The sequence below is a fragment of the Ranitomeya imitator genome, chromosome 10 (genome assembly GCF_032444005.1).
Source record: "Ranitomeya imitator isolate aRanImi1 chromosome 10, aRanImi1.pri, whole genome shotgun sequence".
Lineage (NCBI taxonomy): Eukaryota > Metazoa > Chordata > Amphibia > Anura > Dendrobatidae > Ranitomeya > Ranitomeya imitator.
In genome coordinates, this window is record NC_091291.1 from 134063062 (window position 1) to 134085626 (window position 22565).

The following is a 22565-nucleotide window of genomic DNA, read 5'->3' on the forward strand; positions in this document are numbered from 1 at the left end:
TTCTGTGACCCGAGTGCCGAAGAAAAAAAAAGTAATGACGTTGTGTCGCTTTTTTATTTTTAAGTTTAGCCCCAATAATGACAGAATCTGGGGCACTTTTATTTATGTAAAATTATTCTTTCCCCACTTATAAGCCACTTCTCGAAGGCAAGAAGGATGTCAGGTCACTGAGGAATTAGATTACATCTGTCAATTCAAGTCAACGGACAAGAGAGGGTCACTATTTTAGCTTTCTACTAAGTGTTTTATCTCACTCCAGAGCTGGTCTCACAGCTACACTGCTCAGTACTGCTGAATAGTGTTCTCCGAGGTGCTTTGAGCAGTGTTTAATCTCATCCTAGAGCTGGATTCACAAATACACTGCTCAGTACTGTGGCATAATGACCTCCATGCTGCTTCTTTCCAGTGTTTCATTTCACAATAGTGCAGGATTCAGAGCTACACTGCTCTGTACTGTTGTATAATGACCTTTATGCTGGTGTCGCTTACTACAAAGTGCTTTATTTCCCCACAGATCAGTTTTCACAGGTGCTGTATAATTCCTCCCATCTTGCTGAATTATATTAGTATTTTTGCTGTGTGACGCCAATCACTGATAGATGTTCATTATGGGCTGATACACACCATGTGACCCCCATCATTGATCAGTGCTCGTTATGGGCAGATACATGCCGTGTGACCCCCATCATTGATCAGTGCTCGTTATGGGCAGATACATGCCGTGTGACCCCAAGCATTGATTAGCACTCATTATGGGCAGATACACACCGTGTGACCCCCCATCATTGATCAGTGCTCGTTATGGGCTGATACATGCCGTGTGACCCCCCCCCCCATCATTGATCAGTGCTTGTTATGGTCAGATACATGCCGTGTGACCCCAATCATTGATCAGTGCTTGTTATGGGCAGATACATGCCGTGTGACCCCCCATCATTGATCAGTGCTCGTTATGGGCTGATACATGCCGTGTGACCCCCCCCCATCATTGATCAGTGCTTGTTATGGGCAGATACACACCGTGTGACCCCCCATCATTGATCAGTGCTCGTTATGGGCTGATACATGCCGTGTGACCCCCCCCCATCATTGATCAGTGCTCGTTATGGGCAGATACATGCCGTGTGACCCCCCATCATTGATCAGTGCTCGTTATGGGCAGATACATGCCGTGTGACCCCCATCATTGATCAGTGCTCGTTATGGGCTGATACATGCCGTGTGACCCCCCATCATTGATCAGTGCTCGTTATGGTCAGATACATGCCGTGTGACCCCAATCATTGATTAGCACTCATTATGGGCAGATACACACCGTGTGACCCCCCATCATTGATCAGTGCTCGTTATGGGCAGATACATGCTGTGTGACCTCCCCCCCCCATCATTGATCGGTGCTCGTTATGGTCAGATACATGCCGTGTGACCCCAATCATTGATCAGTGCTCGTTATGGTCAGATACATGCCGTGTGACCCCAATCATTGATCAGTGCTTGTTATGGTCAAATACATGCCGTGTGACCCCCCATCATTGATCAGTGCTCGTTATGGGCTGATACATGCCGTGTGACCCCAATCATTGATCAGTGCTCGTTATGGGCAGATACATGCCGTGTGACCCCAATCATTGATCAGTGCTCGTTATGGGCTGATACATGCCATGTGACCCCACCCCCCCATCATTGATCAGTGCTTCTTATGGGCAGATACATGCCGTGTGACCCCCCATCATTGGTCAGTGCTCGTTATGGGCAGATACATGCCGTGTGACCCCAATCATTGATCAGTGCTCATTGGCTGATACATGCCGTGTGACCCCCCATCATTGATCATTGCTCGTTATGGCCAGATACATGCCGCGTGACCCCCCCCATCATTGATCGGTACTCGGTATGGGCTGATACATGCCGTGTGACCCCAATCATTGATTAGCACTCGTTATGGGCAGATACATGCCGTGTGACCCCCCCATCATTGATCAGTGCTTGTTATGGGCAGATACATGCCGTGTGACCCCAATCATTGATCAGTGCTTGTTATGGGCTGACACATGCCGTGTGACCCCAATCATTGATCAGTGCTCGTTATGGGCTGACACATGCCGTGTGACCCCCCCATCATTGATCAGTGCTCGTTATGGTCAGATACATGCCGTGTGACCCCAATCATTGATCAGTGCTCGTTATGGGCAGATACATGCCGTGTGACCCCCCCATCATTGATCAGTGCTTGTTATGGGCAGATACATGCCGTGTGACCCCAATCATTGATCAGTGCTTGTTATGGGCTGATACATGCCGTGTGACCCCCTCATCATTGATCGATGCTCGTTATGGGCTGATACATGCCGTGTGACCCCCCCATCATTGATCAGTGCTCGTTATGGGCAGATACATGCCGTGTGACCCCAATCATTGATCAGTGCTTGTTATGGGCTGATACATGCCGTGTGACCCCCCATCATTGATCAGTGCTCGTTATGGGCAGATACATGCCGTGTGACCCCAATCATTGATCAGTGCTTGTTATGGTCAGATACATGCCGTGTGACCCCAATCATTGATCAGTGCTTGTTATGGGCTGATACATGCCGTGTGACCCCCCATCATTGATCAGTGCTCGTTATGGGCAGATACATGCCGTGTGACCCCAATCATTGATCAGTGCTTGTTATGGGCTGATACATGCCGTGTGACCCCCCATCATTGATCAGTGCTCGTTATGGGCAGATACATGCCGTGTGACCCCAATCATTGATCAGTGCTTGTTATGGGCTGATACATGCCGTGTGACCCCCCATCATTGATCAGTGCTCGTTATGGGCAGATACATGCCGTGTGACCCCAATCATTGATCAGTGCTTGTTATGGGCAGATACATGCCGTGTGACCCCAATCATTGATCGATGCTCGTTATGGGCTGACACATGCCGTGTGACCCCCCCATCATTGATCAGTGCTTGTTATGGGCAGATACATGCTGTGTGACCCCAATCATTGATCAGTGCTTGTTATGGGCAGATACATGCTGTGTGACCCCAATCATTGATCAGTGCTTGTTATGGGCAGATACATGCCGTGTGACCCCAATCATTGATCAGTGCTCGTTATGGGCAGATACATGCCGTGTGACCCCCAATCATTGATCAGTGCTCGTTATGGTCAGATACATGCCGTGTGACCCCAATCATTGATCAGTGCTTGTTATGGGCAGATACATGCCGTGTGACCCCCCATCATTGATCAGTGCTTGTTATGGTCAGATACATGCCGTGTGACCCCAATCATTGATCAGTGCTCGTTATGGGCTGATACATGCTGTGTGACCCCAATCATTGATCAGTGCTCGTTATGGGCAGATACATGCCGTGTGACCCCCCATCATTGATCAGTGCTCGTTATGGTCAGATACATGCCGTGTGACCCCAATCATTGATCAGTGCTCGTTATGGGCTGATACATGCTGTGTGACCCCAATCATTGATCAGTGCTCGTTATGGGCAGATACATGCCGTGTGACCCCCCATCATTGATCAGTGCTCGTTATGGTCAGATACATGCCGTGTGACCCCAATCATTGATCAGTGCTCGTTATGGGCTGATACATGCCGTGTGACCCCCCATCATTGATCAGTGCTCGTTATGGGCAGATACATGCCGTGTGACCCCCCATCATTGATCAGTGCTCGTTATGGGCAGATACATGCCGTGTGACCCCAATCATTGATCAGTGCTCGTTATGGGCTGATACATGCTGTGTGACCCCAATCATTGATCAGTGCTTGTTATGGGCTGATACATGCCGTGTGACCCCCCATCATTGATCAGTGCTCGTTATGGGCAGATACATGCCGTGTGACCCCCCATCATTGATCGGTGCTTGTTATGGTCAGATACATGCCGTGTGACCCCCCATCATTGATCAGTGCTCGTTATGGGCAGATACATGCCGTGTGACCCCCCATCATTGATCAGTGCTCGTTATGGGCAGATACATGCCGTGTGACCCCCCATCATTGATCAGTGCTCGTTATGGTCAGATACATGCCGTGTGACCCCAATCATTGATCAGTGCTCGTTATGGGCTGATACATGCCGTGTGACCCCCCATCATTGATCAGTGCTCGTTATGGGCAGATACATGCCGTGTGACCCCCCATCATTGATCGGTGCTTGTTATGGTCAGATACATGCCGTGTGACCCCAATCATTGATCGGTGCTCGTTATGGGCAGATACATGCCGTGTGACCCCCCATCATTGATCAGTGCTCATTATGGGCTGATATATGCCGTGTGACCCCCCATCATTGATCAGTGCTCGTTATGGGCTGATACATGCCGTGTGACCCCCCATCATTGATCAGTGCTCGTTATGGGCAGATACATGCCGTGTGACCCCCCCATCATTGATCAGTGCTCGTTATGGGCTGATACATTCTGTGTGACCCCAATCATTGATCAGTGCTTGTTATGGGCTGATACATGCCGTGTGACCCCAATCATTGATTAGCACTCGTTATGGGCAGATACATGCCGTGTGACCCCAATCATTGATTAGCACTCATTATGGGCAGATACATGCCGTGTGACCCCCCCCATCATTGATCAGTGCTCGTTATGGGCTGATACATGCCGTGTGACCCCCCATCATTGATCAGTGCTCGTTATGGGCAGATACATGCCGTGTGACCCCCCCATCATTGATCAGTGCTCGTTATGGGCTGATACATTCTGTGTGACCCCAATCATTGATCAGTGCTTGTTATGGGCTGATACATGCTGTGTGACCCCCATCATTGATCAGTGCTCGTTATGGGCTGATACATTCTGTGTGACCCCAATCATTGATCAGTGCTTGTTATGGGCTGATACATGCCGTGTGACCCCCTCATCATTGATCAGTGCTCGTTATGGGCTGATACATGCCGTGTGACCCCCCATCATTGATCAGTGCTCGTTATGGGCAGATACATGCCGTGTGACCCCCCATCATTGATCAGTGCTCGTTATGGGCTGATACATGCTGTGTGACCCCAATCATTGATCAGTGCTCGTTATGGGCAGATACATGCCGTGTGACCCCAATCATTGATCAGTGCTTGTTATGGGCTGATACATGCCGTGTGACCCCCCATCATTGATCAGTGCTCGTTATGGGCTGATACATGCCGTGTGACCCCCCATCATTGATCAGTGCTCGTTATGGGCTGATACATGCTGTGTGACCCCAATCATTGATCAGTGCTCGTTATGGGCAGATACATGCTGTGTGACCCCCATCATTGATCAGTGCTCGTTATGGGCTGATACATGCCGTGTGACCCCAATCATTGATCAGTGCTTGTTATGGGCTGATACATGCCGTGTGACCCCCCATCATTGATCAGTGCTCGTTATGGGCAGATACATGCCGTGTGACCCCCCATCATTGATCAGTGCTCGTTATGGGCTGATACATGCTGTGTGACCCCAATCATTGATCAGTGCTCGTTATGGGCAGAAACATGCTGTGTGACCCCAATCATTGATCAGTGCTCGTTATGGGCTGATACATGCCGTGTGACCCCCAATCATTGATCAGTGCTCGTTATGGGCAGAAACATGCCGTGTGACCCCCCATCATTGATCAGTGCTTGTTATGGGCTGATACATGCCGTGTGACCCCCCATCATTGATCAGTGCTCGTTATGGGCTGATACATGCCGTGTGACCCCCCATCATTGATCAGTGCTCGTTATGGGCTGATACATGCTGTGTGACCCCCATCATTGATCAGTGCTCGTTATGGGCTGATACATGCCGTGTGACCCCAATCATTGATCAGTGCTTGTTATGGGCTGATACATGCCGTGTGACCCCAATCATTGATCAGTGCTCGTTATGGGCAGATACATGCCGTGTGACCCCCCATCATTGATCAGTGCTTGTTATGGGCTGATACATGCCGTGTGACCCCCCATCATTGATCAGTGCTCGTTATGGGCTGATACATGCCGTGTGACCCCAATCATTGATCAGTGCTTGTTATGGGCTGATACATGCTGTGTGACCCCCATCATTGATCAGTGCTCGTTATGGGCTGATACATGCCGTGTGACCCCAATCATTGATCAGTGCTTGTTATGGGCTGATACATGCTGTGTGACCCCAGCTTGTCCCTATAAAACACCATCACCCATTTTCCCAGTGTGACCAGCGTTCTCCTCCCACTGCACGTGAATGACAGACGGGCAGATAACAGAAAAGCCCCATATAGTGAGCTGAGAATTATGGTTTCACACCACAGATGTGGCGGATGCCATGACGCTTACTGTCCTCTCCGTATTATAATTAGCAGGTACGCCATGATCCAGCCGCACTGCATGAATGACAATGACTTAACACCCGGCTGCGGCCTCCTCTGCTCACACTGCTGCTGCTATTCCCACCACATTGTGAAAAACCTGCGTACAAAGGCTCCAAGTGCAGAGATCTGCAGGAGCAGAATATCCCCAGAGTGGCAGCATGTAAAGAGTTAGCAGGGATCTTGTATGCGCCCAACACTCATCTGCAGCACCATGGAATCAATATAATAATAATACACTTTACGGACTGCAGGGGGCAGGAGTGGAGGATTTTTCCCCGCTGACTCACCTGTAATCCGGATATCATTTTCTTGGCTTCCTCCATCTCTTTCTCCAGATGGTCCTGCTGCTCCAGGAGATGGTCCTCCCAGGAGGTGTCCGGGGACAGAGCAGGGCTGGGGGGCTGACACTCCGCTGGAGGAACGGGGGCTTCATCTGTCAGAAGCAGAGCACATGTGGTTGGCAGAAAAATCAGGACAAAGCAGAAAGTATTATCAGCAATGCGGTACTATGGGGGCACGATGTGGCGGTATTATATCACCAGTCCTGACATTGTCTGCTATTCAGGAGCCTTTTTGGGGGAGTTCCTCTATTATTCCTCCTGGAAATGTTACAAGCCGGGTCATCACTCCCCTTATCAGAGGGATGGGGGCGTGTCCCTACATAATTAGCTCTAATTGGATAGTATATGGACACGCCCACAACTGGCACCGCCCCGCTATCAGTTTTGATGCGTTTCCAGGAGGACTAACAGAGGGACGGCAGAATGAATTGTGAAAAAAAAGACTCCACTTGTTTGCTGCCTATAAACCTAATAATGATTGTTCTCATTCACCGACAGCAAGCAAATATCTTGAAAATGAAGGCCAATGTTGTATAACTCCAGCCCCCGAAGACGCTGCCCTCGGCATAGCACGGCGCTCACAAAGAATTGTGGCTCCTCACAAAATACAAATTTAGGAGCATCTTTTATTTCTAACCTTTCCCTGTACTATTCCTCCATTGTTCCGCCTGGAAATGTATGAATAAAATGATAACTATGTGTCAACATTGTAAAAGAGGCGTGTCTCTACATACTCAGCACTGATTGGACAGTGTTAGGGTGTGTAGGTCACGCCCCCCAACTGGCACCGCCCCACTAACACTGTTTCTGTATTTCTAGGAGGAGTAACAGAGGGGCGGCGCAATGAATTGTAAAGATTATGCTAAATTGTAAGGGGAGGGAAAGCGCCAATTGTTCTACAGAAACCGCGGTATCAGGAGAGGCGTCAGACCCCCTTTAGGGACCACCTTGGGAACAGGTAGACCTGTCCTCGGCATAACAGAGTTGGGCAGAGATCAGATAAATTCTGGTGCGCATGCGTCACTTTTTTGACCACTCTTAATAAGGGGTGTGGTTTAATGACAATGGGTGTGTCCTAAGGGGAAGTGGGCGTGGTTTGCAGCCTCACCTTTCGCGGATATGCTCTCCTCGCACTGTATGATGGTAATCTCGGCCTTCTCTTCACACTGGAGCCCGTTCACCTCGGATTTTACGCTGTGCACAGGACTTGGCGACGCCAGGCTGAAAGCGAACATATCGGACGGTTACAGCTCAGACGCCCTCCCTGGTAGGAGAATACGTCACTCCAATGGTCGGACCCAATATGTGACCCCGCGCTGATCACGTGGCCGGCAAGATGTATGCAGCCGAGAAATGGTTCATTTATGGGTCCCCACCGAATTATGGGAAATTACAGCTGTCAGACGAGCTGCATCCATAATCATCAGACAGGGCAATCGCATTAGTGTCCAGGGGGAGTGGGGTCTAATCCGTGATAGAGACCCTGATCATCTGCCGGGGTGAAACGTAACCCTGACTGGTGAGAGGGATTTTACCTCTAGAAAAAGCAGAAACTCGGGACATAACTGGAGATGGGAAAACCATGATTAATGCAGACCGTGATTCTTCTTCCCACTTATCAATGAATTTATAATCTGTAATTATAAGGAAAGAAGAGGCGGGAACGTGCAACATTAACAATAATTGTCCTTCCCTCCACAAAACTGCATGGTCTGACACCGGGAGACCACCTAAGACCTGCCGAATATCGGGAATACCTCAAAAGGAGTGCTGTATACCAGAACCAGCCTTACAAGACCTGCCGTATACCGGAAACACCCCACTAGACCTGCCGTATACCGGAAACACCCCACTAGACCTGCCGTATACCGGAAACACCCCACTAGACCTGCCGTATACCGGAAACACCCCACTAGACCTGCCGTATACCGGAAACACCCCACTAGACCTGCCGTATACCGGAAACACCCCACTAGACCTGCCGTATACCGGAAACACCCCACTAGACCTGCCGTATACCGGAAACACCCCACTAGACCCGCCGTATACCAGAAACACCCACAAGACCTGCCGTATACCAGAAACACCCCACAAGACCTGCCGTATACCGGAAACACCCCACTAGACCTGCCGTATACCAGGAACACCCCACAAGACCTGCCGTGTACCAGAAACACCCACAAGACCTGCCATATACCAGAAACACCCCACTAGACCTGCCGTATACCAGGAACACCCCACAAGACCTGCCGTGTACCAGAAACACCCACAAGACCTGCCGTATACCGGAAACACCCCACTAGACCTGCCGTATACCAGGAACACCCACAAGACCTGCCGTATACCAGGAACACCCCACAAGACCTGCCGTGTACCAGAAACACCCACTAGACCTGCCGTATACCGGAAACACCCCACTAGACCTGCCGTATACCAGGAACACCCCACTAGACCTGCCGTATACCAGGAACACCCCACAAGACCTGCCGTGTACCAGAAACACCCACAAGACCTGCCGTATACCGGAAACACCCCACTAGACCTGCCGTATACCAGGAACACCCACAAGACCTGCCGTATACCGGAAACACCCCACTAGACCTGCCGTATACCAGGAACACCCCACAAGACCTGCCGTGTACCAGAAACACCCACAAGACCTGCCGTATACCGGAAACACCCCACTAGACCTGCCGTATACCAGGAACACCCCACAAGACCCGCCGTATACCGGGGACACCCCACAAGACCCGCCGTATACCGGGAACACCCCACAAGACCCGCCGTATACCGGAAACACCCCACTAGACCTGCCGTATACCGGAAACACCCCACAAGACCTGCCGTGTACCAGAAACACCCACAAGACCTGCCATATACCAGAAACACCCCACTAGACCTGCCGTATACCAGGAACACCCCACAAGACCTGCCGTGTACCAGAAACACCCACAAGACCTGCCATATACCAGAAACACCCCACTAGACCTGCCGTATACCAGGAACACCCCACAAGACCTGCCGTGTACCAGAAACACCCACAAGACCTGCCGTATACCGGAAACACCCCACTAGACCTGCCGTATACCAGGAACACCCACAAGACCTGCCGTATACCAGGAACACCCCACAAGACCTGCCGTATACCGGAAACACCCCACTAGACCTGCCGTATACCAGGAACACCCACAAGACCTGCCGTGTACCAGAAACACCCACTAGACCTGCCGTATACCGGAAACACCCCACTAGACCTGCCGTATACCAGGAACACCCCACAAGACCTGCCGTGTACCAGAAACACCCACAAGACCTGCCGTATACCGGAAACACCCCACTAGACCTGCCGTATACCAGGAACACCCACAAGACCTGCCGTATACCGGAAACACCCCACTAGACCTGCCGTATACCAGGAACACCCCACAAGACCTGCCGTGTACCAGAAACACCCACAAGACCTGCCGTATACCGGAAACACCCCACTAGACCTGCCGTATACCAGGAACACCCCACAAGACCCGCCGTATACCGGGGACACCCCACAAGACCCGCAGTATACCGGGAACACCCCACAAGACCCGCCGTATACCGGAAACACCCCACTAGACCTGCCGTATACCGGAAACACCCCACTAGACCTGCCGTATACCGGAAACACCCCACTAGACCTGCCGTATACCGGAAACACCCCACTAGACCTGCCGTATACCAGGAACACCCCACAAGACCTGCCGTATACCAGGAACACCCCACAAGACCTGCCGTATACCAGGAACACCCCACAAGACCTGCCGTATACCGGAAACACCCCACTAGACCTGCCGTATACCGGAAACACCCCACTAGACCTGCCGTATACCAGGAACACCCCACAAGACCTGCCGTATACCAGAAACACCCACAAGACCTGCCGTATACCGGAAACACCCCACTAGACCTGCCGTATACCAGGAACACCCCACAAGACCTGCCGTATACCAGAAACACCCACAAGACCTGCCGTATACCGGAAACACCCACAAGACCTGCCGTATACCGGGAACACCCCACAAGACCTGCCGTGTACCAGAAACACCCACAAGACCTGCCGTATACCGGAAACACCCCACAAGACCTGCCGTACACCGGAAACACCCCACTAGACCTGCCGTATACCAGGAACACCCCACAAGACCCGCCGTATACCGGGAACACCCCACAAGACCCGCCGTATACCGGAAACACCCCACAAGACCCGCCGTATACCGGAAACACCCCACTAGACCTGCCGTATACCGGAAACACCCCACTAGACCTGCCGTATACCGGAAACACCCCACTAGACCTGCCGTATACCGGAAACACCCCACTAGACCTGCCGTATACCAGGAACACCCCACAAGACCTGCCGTATACCAGGAACACCCCACAAGACCTGCCGTATACCGGAAACACCCCACTAGACCCGCCGTATACCGGAAACACCCCACAAGACCCGCCGTATACCGGGAACAGCGAGACATGCAGTCTCCTAGCACAAGGCTTCATCAGATATCAGAAGGTCTCAGTCCCGGAGGTTTGGACACATTTCTAGATGTGGAGTAGATGATAAATCCCCTATATGCAGGGACAGATCACCAGGTGGCAGCTTCTGATCATGCAGCCAGACGCTCTTATCTTGATAGGACGGATCTTCCTATTCAACAGCTTAAAAGGCCAAACACCTCATTAATTCCAGCAGCTGGGGCCGCCCGGAAAATTAATTTCAAGAAAAATTGTGATTAACTCTTTTGAAACCATAAACTAATAGAATTAATCTGAGCAGCGTTATGTTTCTATTGTTGGCTTCAAAGGAAGGAGAACGGAGACTTAATTGAAATATTCATCTGTGGCACCTGCCGAGCAGAATCCTGCGCTTGAGCCGGCTCCGCACCCTGCAATCTGCCCACCCATCAATATCCCTACTAAACAGACAAGAATCACTACTATATCGGATAAATATTATTACTGATTTTACAGCAACTGCTCCGCCATTACCAGAGCTCCCATAGAGAGACGGCACACACAGCCATGGCGATACTTGTGAACAGGGTGCAACCCGCAACTACCAGACATTTATGGCATTTACAGTAAAAATGTTATACATGGCCCATATAGGGCAGCCCCTATAATCAGTGACAGATTGGTGCATCGGGGGACCTCAGGGCTTATAATCGGCCAGGGAAGAGGGAGACAGACAGCAGGTGAAGGTTAAAGCTGTAAATATGGTGTTTGGGGGGCAGAAGAGTGTTGGAGGTTGAAGAAATAGGTTTTCACATTGCTTTTGAAGGTTTAGAAAGCGGGTGAGAGTCTGACGGATGGAGGACGCAGAGGTATTGTCACAACACAATAGCATGGTATCCCGGGCCTAGGGGTTCCTTTCCTATCCCTAAAGCTAGGGGCGAGCAAGCTATCCCTACTCCTCAGATTATTTCTGATGGTGAAGAAGCCAGGGCCACGTGCCTTACTGAGCTCCTGAATCAGAACTAAGGCTACGTTCACACTAGCGTTGTGCGCCGCTGCGTCGGCGACGCAACGCACAACGCACGCAAAAACGCGGCAAAACGCACGCAAAAACGCTGCATTTTGCAACGCATGCGTCGTTTTTTGCCGAAAATCGGACGCAAGAAAAATGCAACTTGTTGCATTTTCTTGGTCCGACGCTTGCGGCAAAAAAAAAGGAGACATCGCACAACGCAACTAACAAAAACGCATGCGTCCCCCATGTTAAGTATAGGGGCGCATGACGCGTGCGTCGCCGCTGCGTCGCCCGACGCTAACCCGACGCACACTAGCATAACGCTAGTGTGAACGTTACCTAACCTGTCCCTTCCCCCACACAGGGAAGTGGGGAGTTGTTGTGTATATGAAGACACAAACCAGACTAACAAGGGAAGACGTACAAGGATAAATGAAAATACCAATACTACAAAATATGCACTCACAAACAACACACAAGGGGGGATTGTGGAAACCACAAAGAAAACGACAGCAAAAACGGAATATAATAAATATCAAATAAGCCTTTATTAATGTACATAACATACAAATGAAGATAAAATACGGACCAATACACGGGACAAAGTACAAGATGGCGAAACACACGGGGAAACAGCTACCCGTGTCAAAAAAGACGTGCGGCTAAGGGACTGGCTATAAAGGACAATAGTACAAAATATGATAATAATAAGCAGGAATAGAGCTCATGAAAGATGATGCACAAAAATAGTTCTGCCTATTATGGATAGTACCCATATATATGTGACCATACACCCTAATTGCAATTGTGCACTACTGATGTAGCTCTATAGTACCAAGATATGTAGGTGCCACAGTGGGCCCACATGTAGGCTAATCAGAGAGGGGTAATGCCTGTATATGATGGTCACATAACGGGATTGGGCATACCAAGTGTCCGGAGCTGCTATCCCATAATCCCTACCCACCGAATACACAGACTCCCCACATGGTTTAAGGCAGCGAGGCTGCTCAGAAAGTTTACCTGCTATAGACGAGAGTAGGAATCAGCACTGGACCTCAGACCGCACGTCCGCCGCACGGGATGGGATAGCAGCTCCGGACACTTGGTATGCCCGATCCCGTTATGTGACCATCATATACAGGCATTACCCCTCTCTGATTAGCCTACATGTGGGCCCACTGTGGCACCTACATATCTTGGTACTATAGAGCTACATCAGTAGTGCACAATTGCAATTAGGGTGTAAGGTCACATATATGGGTACTATCCATAATAGGCAGAACTATTTTTGTGCATCATCTTTCATGAGCTCTATTCCTGCTTATTATTATCATATTTTGTACTATTGTCCTTTATAGCCAGTCCCTTAGCCGCACGTCTTTTTTGACACGGGTAGCTGTTTCCCCGTGTGTTTCGCCATCTTGTACTTTGTCCCGTGTATTGGTCCGTATTTTATCTTCATTTGTATGTTATGTACATTAATAAAGGCTTATTTGATATTTATTATATTCCGTTTTTGCTGTCGTTTTCTTTGTGGTTTCCACAATCCCCCCTTGCATGTTAGTGTTACGACTAGGAGCATTTTAGTCCGGCCAGCACACGTTTGTGCACACATATGTATATTACCCACGTGATGCGGCCATTTAATACCGTTCTCCTTATTTTGCACAAACAACACAGTGGAACGCCGGGAAGTAAAGGGAGGAGAAAACAAATAGAAGAGGATGAGGATATGCACATAGACAATTCACCAAGCAACAATCTCCTGAAAAAAAACTCCAAAACGCCTCAACAAACAACCAACACCTCCAGCTCCAACCAGGCAGAATAGAACTAAATTTGGCAATGCCTGATTGACAGAGGGGAGTCGCCAACACTGAACAGCTGAGACCATCAAAACACAAAAGCTTAAGAGACTCTAAACTGAACAGATTAACCCCTGTACTGCTGGCAGAAACCTCCACTGTTTACTATGAAGGAGGTGGTCATCTGGCTCCTCTCTGTTACAGTAAACCCGTGACGATTGTAAGCAGGGTTTTAGGAGGTCCAGAGATTACATATGGGGAAATATCAGGAGTTTAGGACAGAGATGTATGGAGAGGACAGGTTATGGACTGGAGATTACATATGGGGAAATATCAGGAGTTTAGGACAGAGATGTATGGAGAGGACAGGTTATGGACTGGAGATTACAGGTGGGGAAATATCAGGAGTTTAGGACAGAGATGTATGGAGAGGACAGGTTATGGACTGGAGATTACAGGTGGGGAAATATCAGGAGTTTAGGACAGAGATGTATGGAGAGGACAGGTTATGGACTGGAGATTACATATGGGGAAATATCAGGAGTTTAGGACAGAGATGTATGGAGAGGACAGGTTATGGACTGGAGATTACATGTGGGGAGATATCAGGAGATTAGGACAGAGATGTATGGAGAGGACAGGTTATGGACTGGAGATTACAGGTGGGGAGGTATCAAGAGATTAGGGCAGAGATGTATGGAGAGGACAGGTTATGGACTGGAGATTACATGTGGGGAGATATCAGGAGATTAGGACAGAGATGTATGGAGAGGACAGGTTATGGACTGGAGATTACATATGGGGAAATATCAGGAGTTTAGGACAGAGATGTATGGAGAGGACAGGTTATGGACTGGAGATTACATGTGGTGAGGTATCAGGAGTTTAGGACAGAGATGTATGGAGAGGGCAGGTTATGGACTGGAGATTACAGGTGGGGAGGTATCAAGAGATTAGGGCAGAGATGTATGGAGAGGACAGGTTATGGACTGGAGATTACATGTGGGGAGATATCAGGAGATTAGGACAGAGATGTATGGAGAGGACAGGTTATGGACTGGAGATTACATATGGGGAAATATCAGGAGTTTAGGACAGAGATGTATGGAGAGGACAGGTTATGGACTGGAGATTACAGGTGGGGAGGTATCAGGAGATTAGGGCAGAGATGTATGGAGAGGACAGGTTATGGACTGGAGATTACATGTGGGGAGATATCAGGAGATTAGGACAGAGATGTATGGAGAGGACAGGTTATGGACTGGAGATTACATGTGGGGAGATATCAGGAGATTAGGACAGAGATGTATGGAGAGGACAGGTTATGGACTGGAGATTACATATGGGGAAATATCAGGAGTTTAGGACAGAGATGTATGGAGAGGACAGGTTATGGACTGGAGATTACATATGGGGAAATATCAGGAGTTTAGGACAGAGATGTATGGAGAGGACAGGTTATGGACTGGAGATTACATGTGGGACGTATCAGGAGATTGGGGCAGAGATGTATGGAGAGGGCAGGTTATGGACTAGAGATTACATGTGGAGAGGTATCAGGAGATTAGGGCAGAGCTGTATGGAGAGGACAGGTTATGGACTGGAGATTACATGTGGGGAGGTATCAGGAGATTAGGACAGAGATGTATGGAGAGGACAGGTTATGGACTAGAGATTACATGTGGGGAGATATCAGGAGATTAGGACAGAGATGTATGGCGAGGACAGGTTATGGACTAGAGATTACATGTGGGGAGGTATCAGGAGCTTAGGGCAGAGATGTATGGAGAGGACAGGTTATGGACTGGAGATTACATGTGGGGAGGTATCAGGAGATTAGGACAGAGATGTATGGAGAGGACAGGTTATGGACTGGAGATTACATGTGGGGAGGTATCAGGAGATTAGGACAGAGATGTATGGAGAGGACAGGTTATGGACTGGAGATTACATGTGGGAGGTATCAGGAGATTAGGACAGAGATGTATGGAGAGGACAGGTTATGGACTGGAGATTACATGTGGGAGGTATCAGGAGATTAGGACAGAGATGTATGGAGAGGACAGGTTATGGACTAGAGATTACATGTGGAGAGGTATCAGGAGATTATGGCAGAGATGTATGGAGAGGACAGGTTATGGACTGGAGATTACATGTGGGGAGATATCAGGAGATTAGGACAGAGATGTATGCAGAGGGCAGGTTATGGACTGGAGATTACATATGGGGAAATATCAGGAGTTTAGGACAGAGATGTATGGAGAGGACAGGTTATGGACTGGAGATTACATATGGGGAAATATCAGGAGTTTAGGACAGAGATGTATGGAGAGGACAGGTTATGGACTGGAGATTACATGTGGGACGTATCAGGAGATTGGGGCAGAGATGTATGGAGAGGACAGGTTATGGACTAGAGATTACATGTGGAGAGGTATCAGGAGATTAGGGCAGAGCTGTATGGAGAGGACAGGTTATGGACTAGAGATTACATGTGGAGAGGTATCAGGAGATTAGGGCAGAGCTGTATGGAGAGGACAGGTTATGGACTGGAGATTACATGTGGGGAGGTATCAGGAGATTAGGACAGAGATGTATGGAGAGGACAGGTTATGGACTAGAGATTACATGTGGGGAGATATCAGGAGATTAGGACAGAGATGTATGGAGAGGACAGGTTATGGACTAGAGATTACATGTGGGGAGGTATCAGGAGCTTAGGGCAGAGATGTATGGAGAGGACAGGTTATGGACTGGAGATTACATGTGGGGAGGTATCAGGAGATTAGGACAGAGATGTATGGAGAGGACAGGTTATGGACTGGAGATTACATGTGGGGAGGTATCAGGAGATTAGGACAGAGATGTATGGAGAGGACAGGTTATGGACTGGAGATTACATGTGGGAGGTATCAGGAGATTAGGACAGAGATGTATGGAGAGGACAGGTTATGGACTGGAGATTACATGTGGGGAGGTATCAGGAGATTAGGACAGAGATGTATGGAGAGGACAGGTTATGGACTGGAGATTACATGTGGGGAGGTATCAGGAGGTTAGGACAGAAATGTATGGAGAGGACAGGTTATGGACTGGAGATTACATGTGGGGAGGTATCAGGAGATTAGGACAGAGATGTATGGAGAGGACAGGTTATGGACTGGAGATTACATGTGGGGAGGTATCAGGAGATTAGGACAGAGATGTATGGAGAGGACAGGTTATGGACTAGAGATTACATGTGGGGAGGTATCAGGAGATTAGGACAGAGATGTATGGAGAGGACAGGTTATGGACTGGAGATTACATGTGGGGAGGTATCAGGAGGTTAGGACAGGGATGTATGGAGAGGACAGGTTATGGACTGGAGATTACATGTGGGGAGGTATCAGGAGATTAGGACAGAGATGTATGGAGAGGACAGGTTATGGACTGGAGATTACATGTGGGGAGGTATCAGGAGATTAGGACAGAGATATATGGAGAGGACAGGTTATGGACTAGAGATTACATGTGGGGAGGTATCAGGAGATTAGGACAGAGATGTATGGAGAGGACAGGTTATGGACTGGAGATTACATGTGGGACGTATCAGGAGATTAGGACAGAGATGTATGGAGAGGACAGGTTATGGACTGGAGATTACATGTGGGGAGGTATCAGGAGATTAGGACAGAGATGTATGGAGAGGACAGGTTATGGACTAGAGATTACATGTGGGGAGATATCAGGAGATTAGAACAGAGATGTATGGAGAGGACAGGTTATGGACTGGAGATTACATGTGGGGAGGTATCAGGAGGTTAGGACAGGGATGTATGGAGAGGACAGGTTATGGACTGGAGATTACATGTGGGGAGGTATCAGGAGATTAGGACAGAGATGTATGGAGAGGACAGGTTATGGACTGGAGATTACATGTGGGGAGGTATCAGGAGATTAGGACAGAGATGTATGGAGAGGACAGGTTATGGACTAGAGATTACATGTGGGGAGGTATCAGGAGATTAGGACAGAGATGTATGGAGAGGACAGGTTATGGACTGGAGATTACATGTGGGAGGTATCAGGAGATTAGGACAGAGATGTATGGAGAGGACAGGTTATGGACTGGAGATTACATGTGGGGAGGTATCAGGAGGTTAGGACAGGGATGTATGGAGAGGACAGGTTATGGACTGGAGATTACATGTGGGGAGGTATCAGGAGATTAGGACAGAGATGTATGGAGAGGACAGGTTATGGACTGGAGATTACATGTGGGGAGGTATCAGGAGATTAGGACAGAGATGTATGGAGAGGACAGGTTATGGACTAGAGATTACATGTGGGGAGGTATCAGGAGATTAGGACAGAGATGTATGGAGAGGACAGGTTATGGACTGGAGATTACATGTGGGAGGTATCAGGAGATTAGGACAGAGATGTATGGAGAGGACAGGTTATGGACTGGAGATTACATGTGGGGAGGTATCAGGAGGTTAGGACAGGGATGTATGGAGAGGACAGGTTATGGACTGGAGATTACATGTGGGGAGGTATCAGGAGATTAGGACAGATGTATGGAGAGGACAGGTTATGGACTGGAGATTACATGTGGGGAGGTATCAGGAGATTAGGACAGAGATGTATGGAGAGGACAGGTTATGGACTAGAGATTACATGTGGGGAGGTATCGGGAGATTAGGACAGAGATGTATGGATAGGACAGAGATGTATGGAGAGGACAGGTTATGGACTGGAGATTACATGTGGGAGGTATCAGGAGATTAGGACAGAGATGTATGGAGAGGACAGGTTATGGACTGGAGATTACATGTGGGGAGGTATCAGGAGGTTAGGACAGGGATGTATGGAGAGGACAGGTTATGGACTGGAGATTACATGTGGGGAGGTATCAGGAGATTAGGACAGAGATGTATGGAGAGGACAGGTTATGGACTGGAGATTACATGTGGGGAGGTATCAGGAGATTAGGACAGAGATGTATGGAGAGGACAGGTTATGGACTAGAGATTACATGTGGGGAGGTATCAGGAGATTAGGACAGAGATGTATGGAGAGGACAGGTTATGGACTGGAGATTACATGTGGGAGGTATCAGGAGATTAGGACAGAGATGTATGGAGAGGACAGGTTATGGACTGGAGATTACATGTGGGGAGGTATCAGGAGATTAGGACAGAGATGTATGGAGAGGACAGGTTATGGACTGGAGATTACATGTGGGGAGATATCAGGAGATTAGGACAGAGATGTATGCAGAGGGCAGGTTATGGACTGGAGATTACATGTGGGGAGGTATCAGGAGATTAGGACAGAGATGTACGCAGAGGACAGGTTATGGACTGGAGAATACATGTGGGGAGATATCAGGAGATTAGGACAGAGATGTATGGAGAGGACAGGTTATGGACTGGAGATTACATGTGGGGAGGTATCAGGAGATTAGGACAGAGATGTATGCAGAGGGCAGGTTATGGACTGGAGATTACATGTGGGGAGATATCAGGGGATTAGGACAGAGATGTACGCAGAGGACAGGTTATGGACTGGAGATTACATGTGGGGAGATATCAGGAGTTTAGGACAGAGATGTATGGAGAGGACAGGTTATGGACTGGAGGTTACATGTGGGGAGGTATCAGGAGATTAGGACAGAGATGTATGGAGAGGACAGATTATATACTGGAGATTACATGTGGGGAGATATCAGGAGATTAGGACAGAGATGTACGCAGAGGACAGGTTATGGACTGGAGATTACATGTGGGGAGGTATCAGGAGATTAGGACAGAGATGTATGGAGAGGACAGGTTATGGACTGGAGATTACATGTGGGGAGGTATCAGGAGATTAGGACAGATGTATGGAGAGGACAGATTATGGACTGGAGATTACATGTGGGGAGGTATCAGGAGATTAGGACAGAGATGTATGGAGGGGACAGGTTATGGACTGGAGATTAGATGTGGGGAGGTATTAGGAGATTAGGACAGAGATGTATGGAGAGGAGAGGGCGATGGTACAGAGGAAAAGGCGGAGGAGTAATTTACCCAGGCAATAGAATTGAAGATAGATTGGAGGAGGCAGGAGGATGTTCTAGTAGTCTCAGGAGGAGATGATGAGGACATGCATTAGCATTTTTGTTGACTCTAGGTTGAGCATTGGAGAAATGTTTTGAGGTGGAGGCACAGGAGGTGATGTGCGGCTTCAAAGAAAAATATGAGAGTCATGCATGATATGGCTATCCTGGGGTATCCTCAGTGCCATACAGGTGAGTGTAGAGCCATTCATCTCCTCCAGACTGCAGTGAGAGGGGAGAACCAGGGAAGAGCGGGGGACACAAGTATCCCGTGATGGCAACGGTGGGACCAACAGCCATCTAGCAGGTGACCGGCTGTTTAGGCATAAATTCCTTATAGAATGTTTTTTTTTCCTATTAACCCCCTTTCCTTTAGTTCTGTAACCAAATCAGTGCACCTCCTCCCTGCTGTGCCGCCATCTACTTGTCACACGCTGACGCATACTGTACACGTCTCCTTTATATCTTCATCAGACGCCGTATAGCACTTATATATTATGTATGGGATTTTACATGAGTTCAGACAAAGCCAGAAAACAAATCCTCGGGAGAATTCTTCACATGCGACGTCTTCCCACTAAATGGTGCGAGCCCGGCCTTAATAATTCATCTCATTTATTAGACCAGCGATCTGCAGTAACAAATTGCAGGGACCGAGACAGAAATGGAGGTCGTGGGCGATATGTATAAATCCTGATCAAAACTAATAAGATCAATACGACACGACAGAAAACTCCAGAGCTGCGGTATTAATCAAACTCAGCAGGAGCTGAAATCACTGTGTAAGCAGACAACACCGTCACTGCAGCTGCATGCTACACTTCCGCAGGCCTGACATTCTGCATGTGCCGCCAGATCACGCCATTCGTTTTTCCTTCAAAAATACACAAGAATCTGTGAGAAAAACTTCCGTATCACATGAAATTTCATTAAAGAGAATGTGTGGTCGGAAAGCAACCTATTATTAAGTCAGTGTGTTTGTGGTTTATGGATTTGTTATACATGTAATAACTTTTTTTAACTTTCCAATCAATCTTTTTAAGTGAAAATCTAACTTCTTGCAATTCTCACACTGGCCACTAGTCCTAATACCCAACTCCTACATCCTCTTGGACAAACTGACCGACTCAGACCCTACTGTTTGTAGAGAAGTGTTATCTGAGCATGCTGTAATCTGGGCAAAGGTCCTTGTACAGAAGGAGGAGGTGAGCTGTGACCTCACCTATAGTGAATGGTGGATCCTGTGTTATCTACTGTATATAGAGGTGTTATCAGTCATTGTACAGGAGGAGGAGGTGAGCTGTGACATCACCTATTGTGAATGGTGGTTCCTGTGTTATATACTGTATATAGAGGAGTTATCAGTCATTGTACAGGAGGAGGTGAGCTGTGACATCACATATTGTGAATGGTGGATCCTGTGTTATCTACTGTATATAGAGGCGTTATCAGTCATTGTACAGGAGGAGGTGAGCTGTGACATCACCTATTGTGAATGGTGGATCCTGTGTTATCTACTGTATATAGAGGCGTTATCAGTCATTGTACAGGAGGAGGAGGTGAGCTGTGACATCATCTATTGTGAATGGTGGATCCTATGTTATCTACTGTATACAGAGGTGTTATCAGTCATTGTATAGGAGGAGGAGGAGGTGAGCTGTGACATCACCTATTGTGAATGGTGGATCCTGTGTTATCTACTGTATATAGAGGCGTTATCAGTCATTGTACAGGAGGAGGAGGTGAGCTGTGACATCATCTATTGTGAATGGTGGATCCTATGTTATCTACTGTATACAGAGGTGTTATCAGTCATTGTATAGGAGGAGGAGGAGGTGAGCTGTGACATCACCTATTGTGAATGGTGGATCCTGTGTTATCTACTGTATATAGAGGTGTTATCAGTCATTGTACAGGAGGAGGAGGTGAGATGTGACATCACTTATTGTGAATGGTGGATCCTGTGTTATCTACTGTATATAGAGGTGTTATCAGTCATTGTACAGGAGGAGGAGGTGAGATGTGACATCACTTATTGTGAATGGTGGATCCTGTGTTATCTACTGTATATAGAGGTGTTATCAGTCATTGTACAGGAGGTGTGTATAGATCCTGGGCAGTATCTGATTTGCAGGGATCCAGGAGGCAGCATACCCACCGGGCACATTACGGGTTCTTTAGTGTCAACGAAAACGACCTCTATGTCTGGGACTTGCCACAGAGAAACTCTTCCTAACAGTCACAATTTTCCACTTTCCTTCTAGGACGCTGTAATCCGAGGATGTCTCTGCCTTCGGCCTTATTTATGGAGTATAATTAGTCTTGTCAGTATGAATTAATCACAGGAATGACAGACGCGTTTCCGGAAGGAGTTTCCTCTTCTGATGAACATCAAAGGGCGGACGTGCAGCCGATATTCTGGCTTTCCTGAATTATCAAGAGACTACTGAGGATTTTATGACCTAAAATATATTTGCTTTTTAT

The 22565-nt window shown here is 48.3% G+C and overlaps 1 protein-coding gene across 3 annotated transcripts in view; it reads right to left on the bottom strand.

Moving 5' to 3' along the window:
* The window catches only part of DIXDC1 (DIX domain containing 1), a 100347-nt gene that overhangs the window by 18755 nt on the left and 59027 nt on the right, over window positions 1-22565 (bottom strand). For all 3 annotated transcript variants that reach the window (XM_069741422.1, XM_069741423.1, XM_069741421.1), the window contains 2 exons: window positions 7797-7909; window positions 6635-6780 (listed from right to left, as the gene is read on the bottom strand). In XM_069741422.1, coding sequence (XP_069597523.1) covers window positions 6635-6780; window positions 7797-7909 — 259 coding nt within the window. The remainder of the gene's footprint in view (window positions 1-6634; window positions 6781-7796; window positions 7910-22565) is intronic.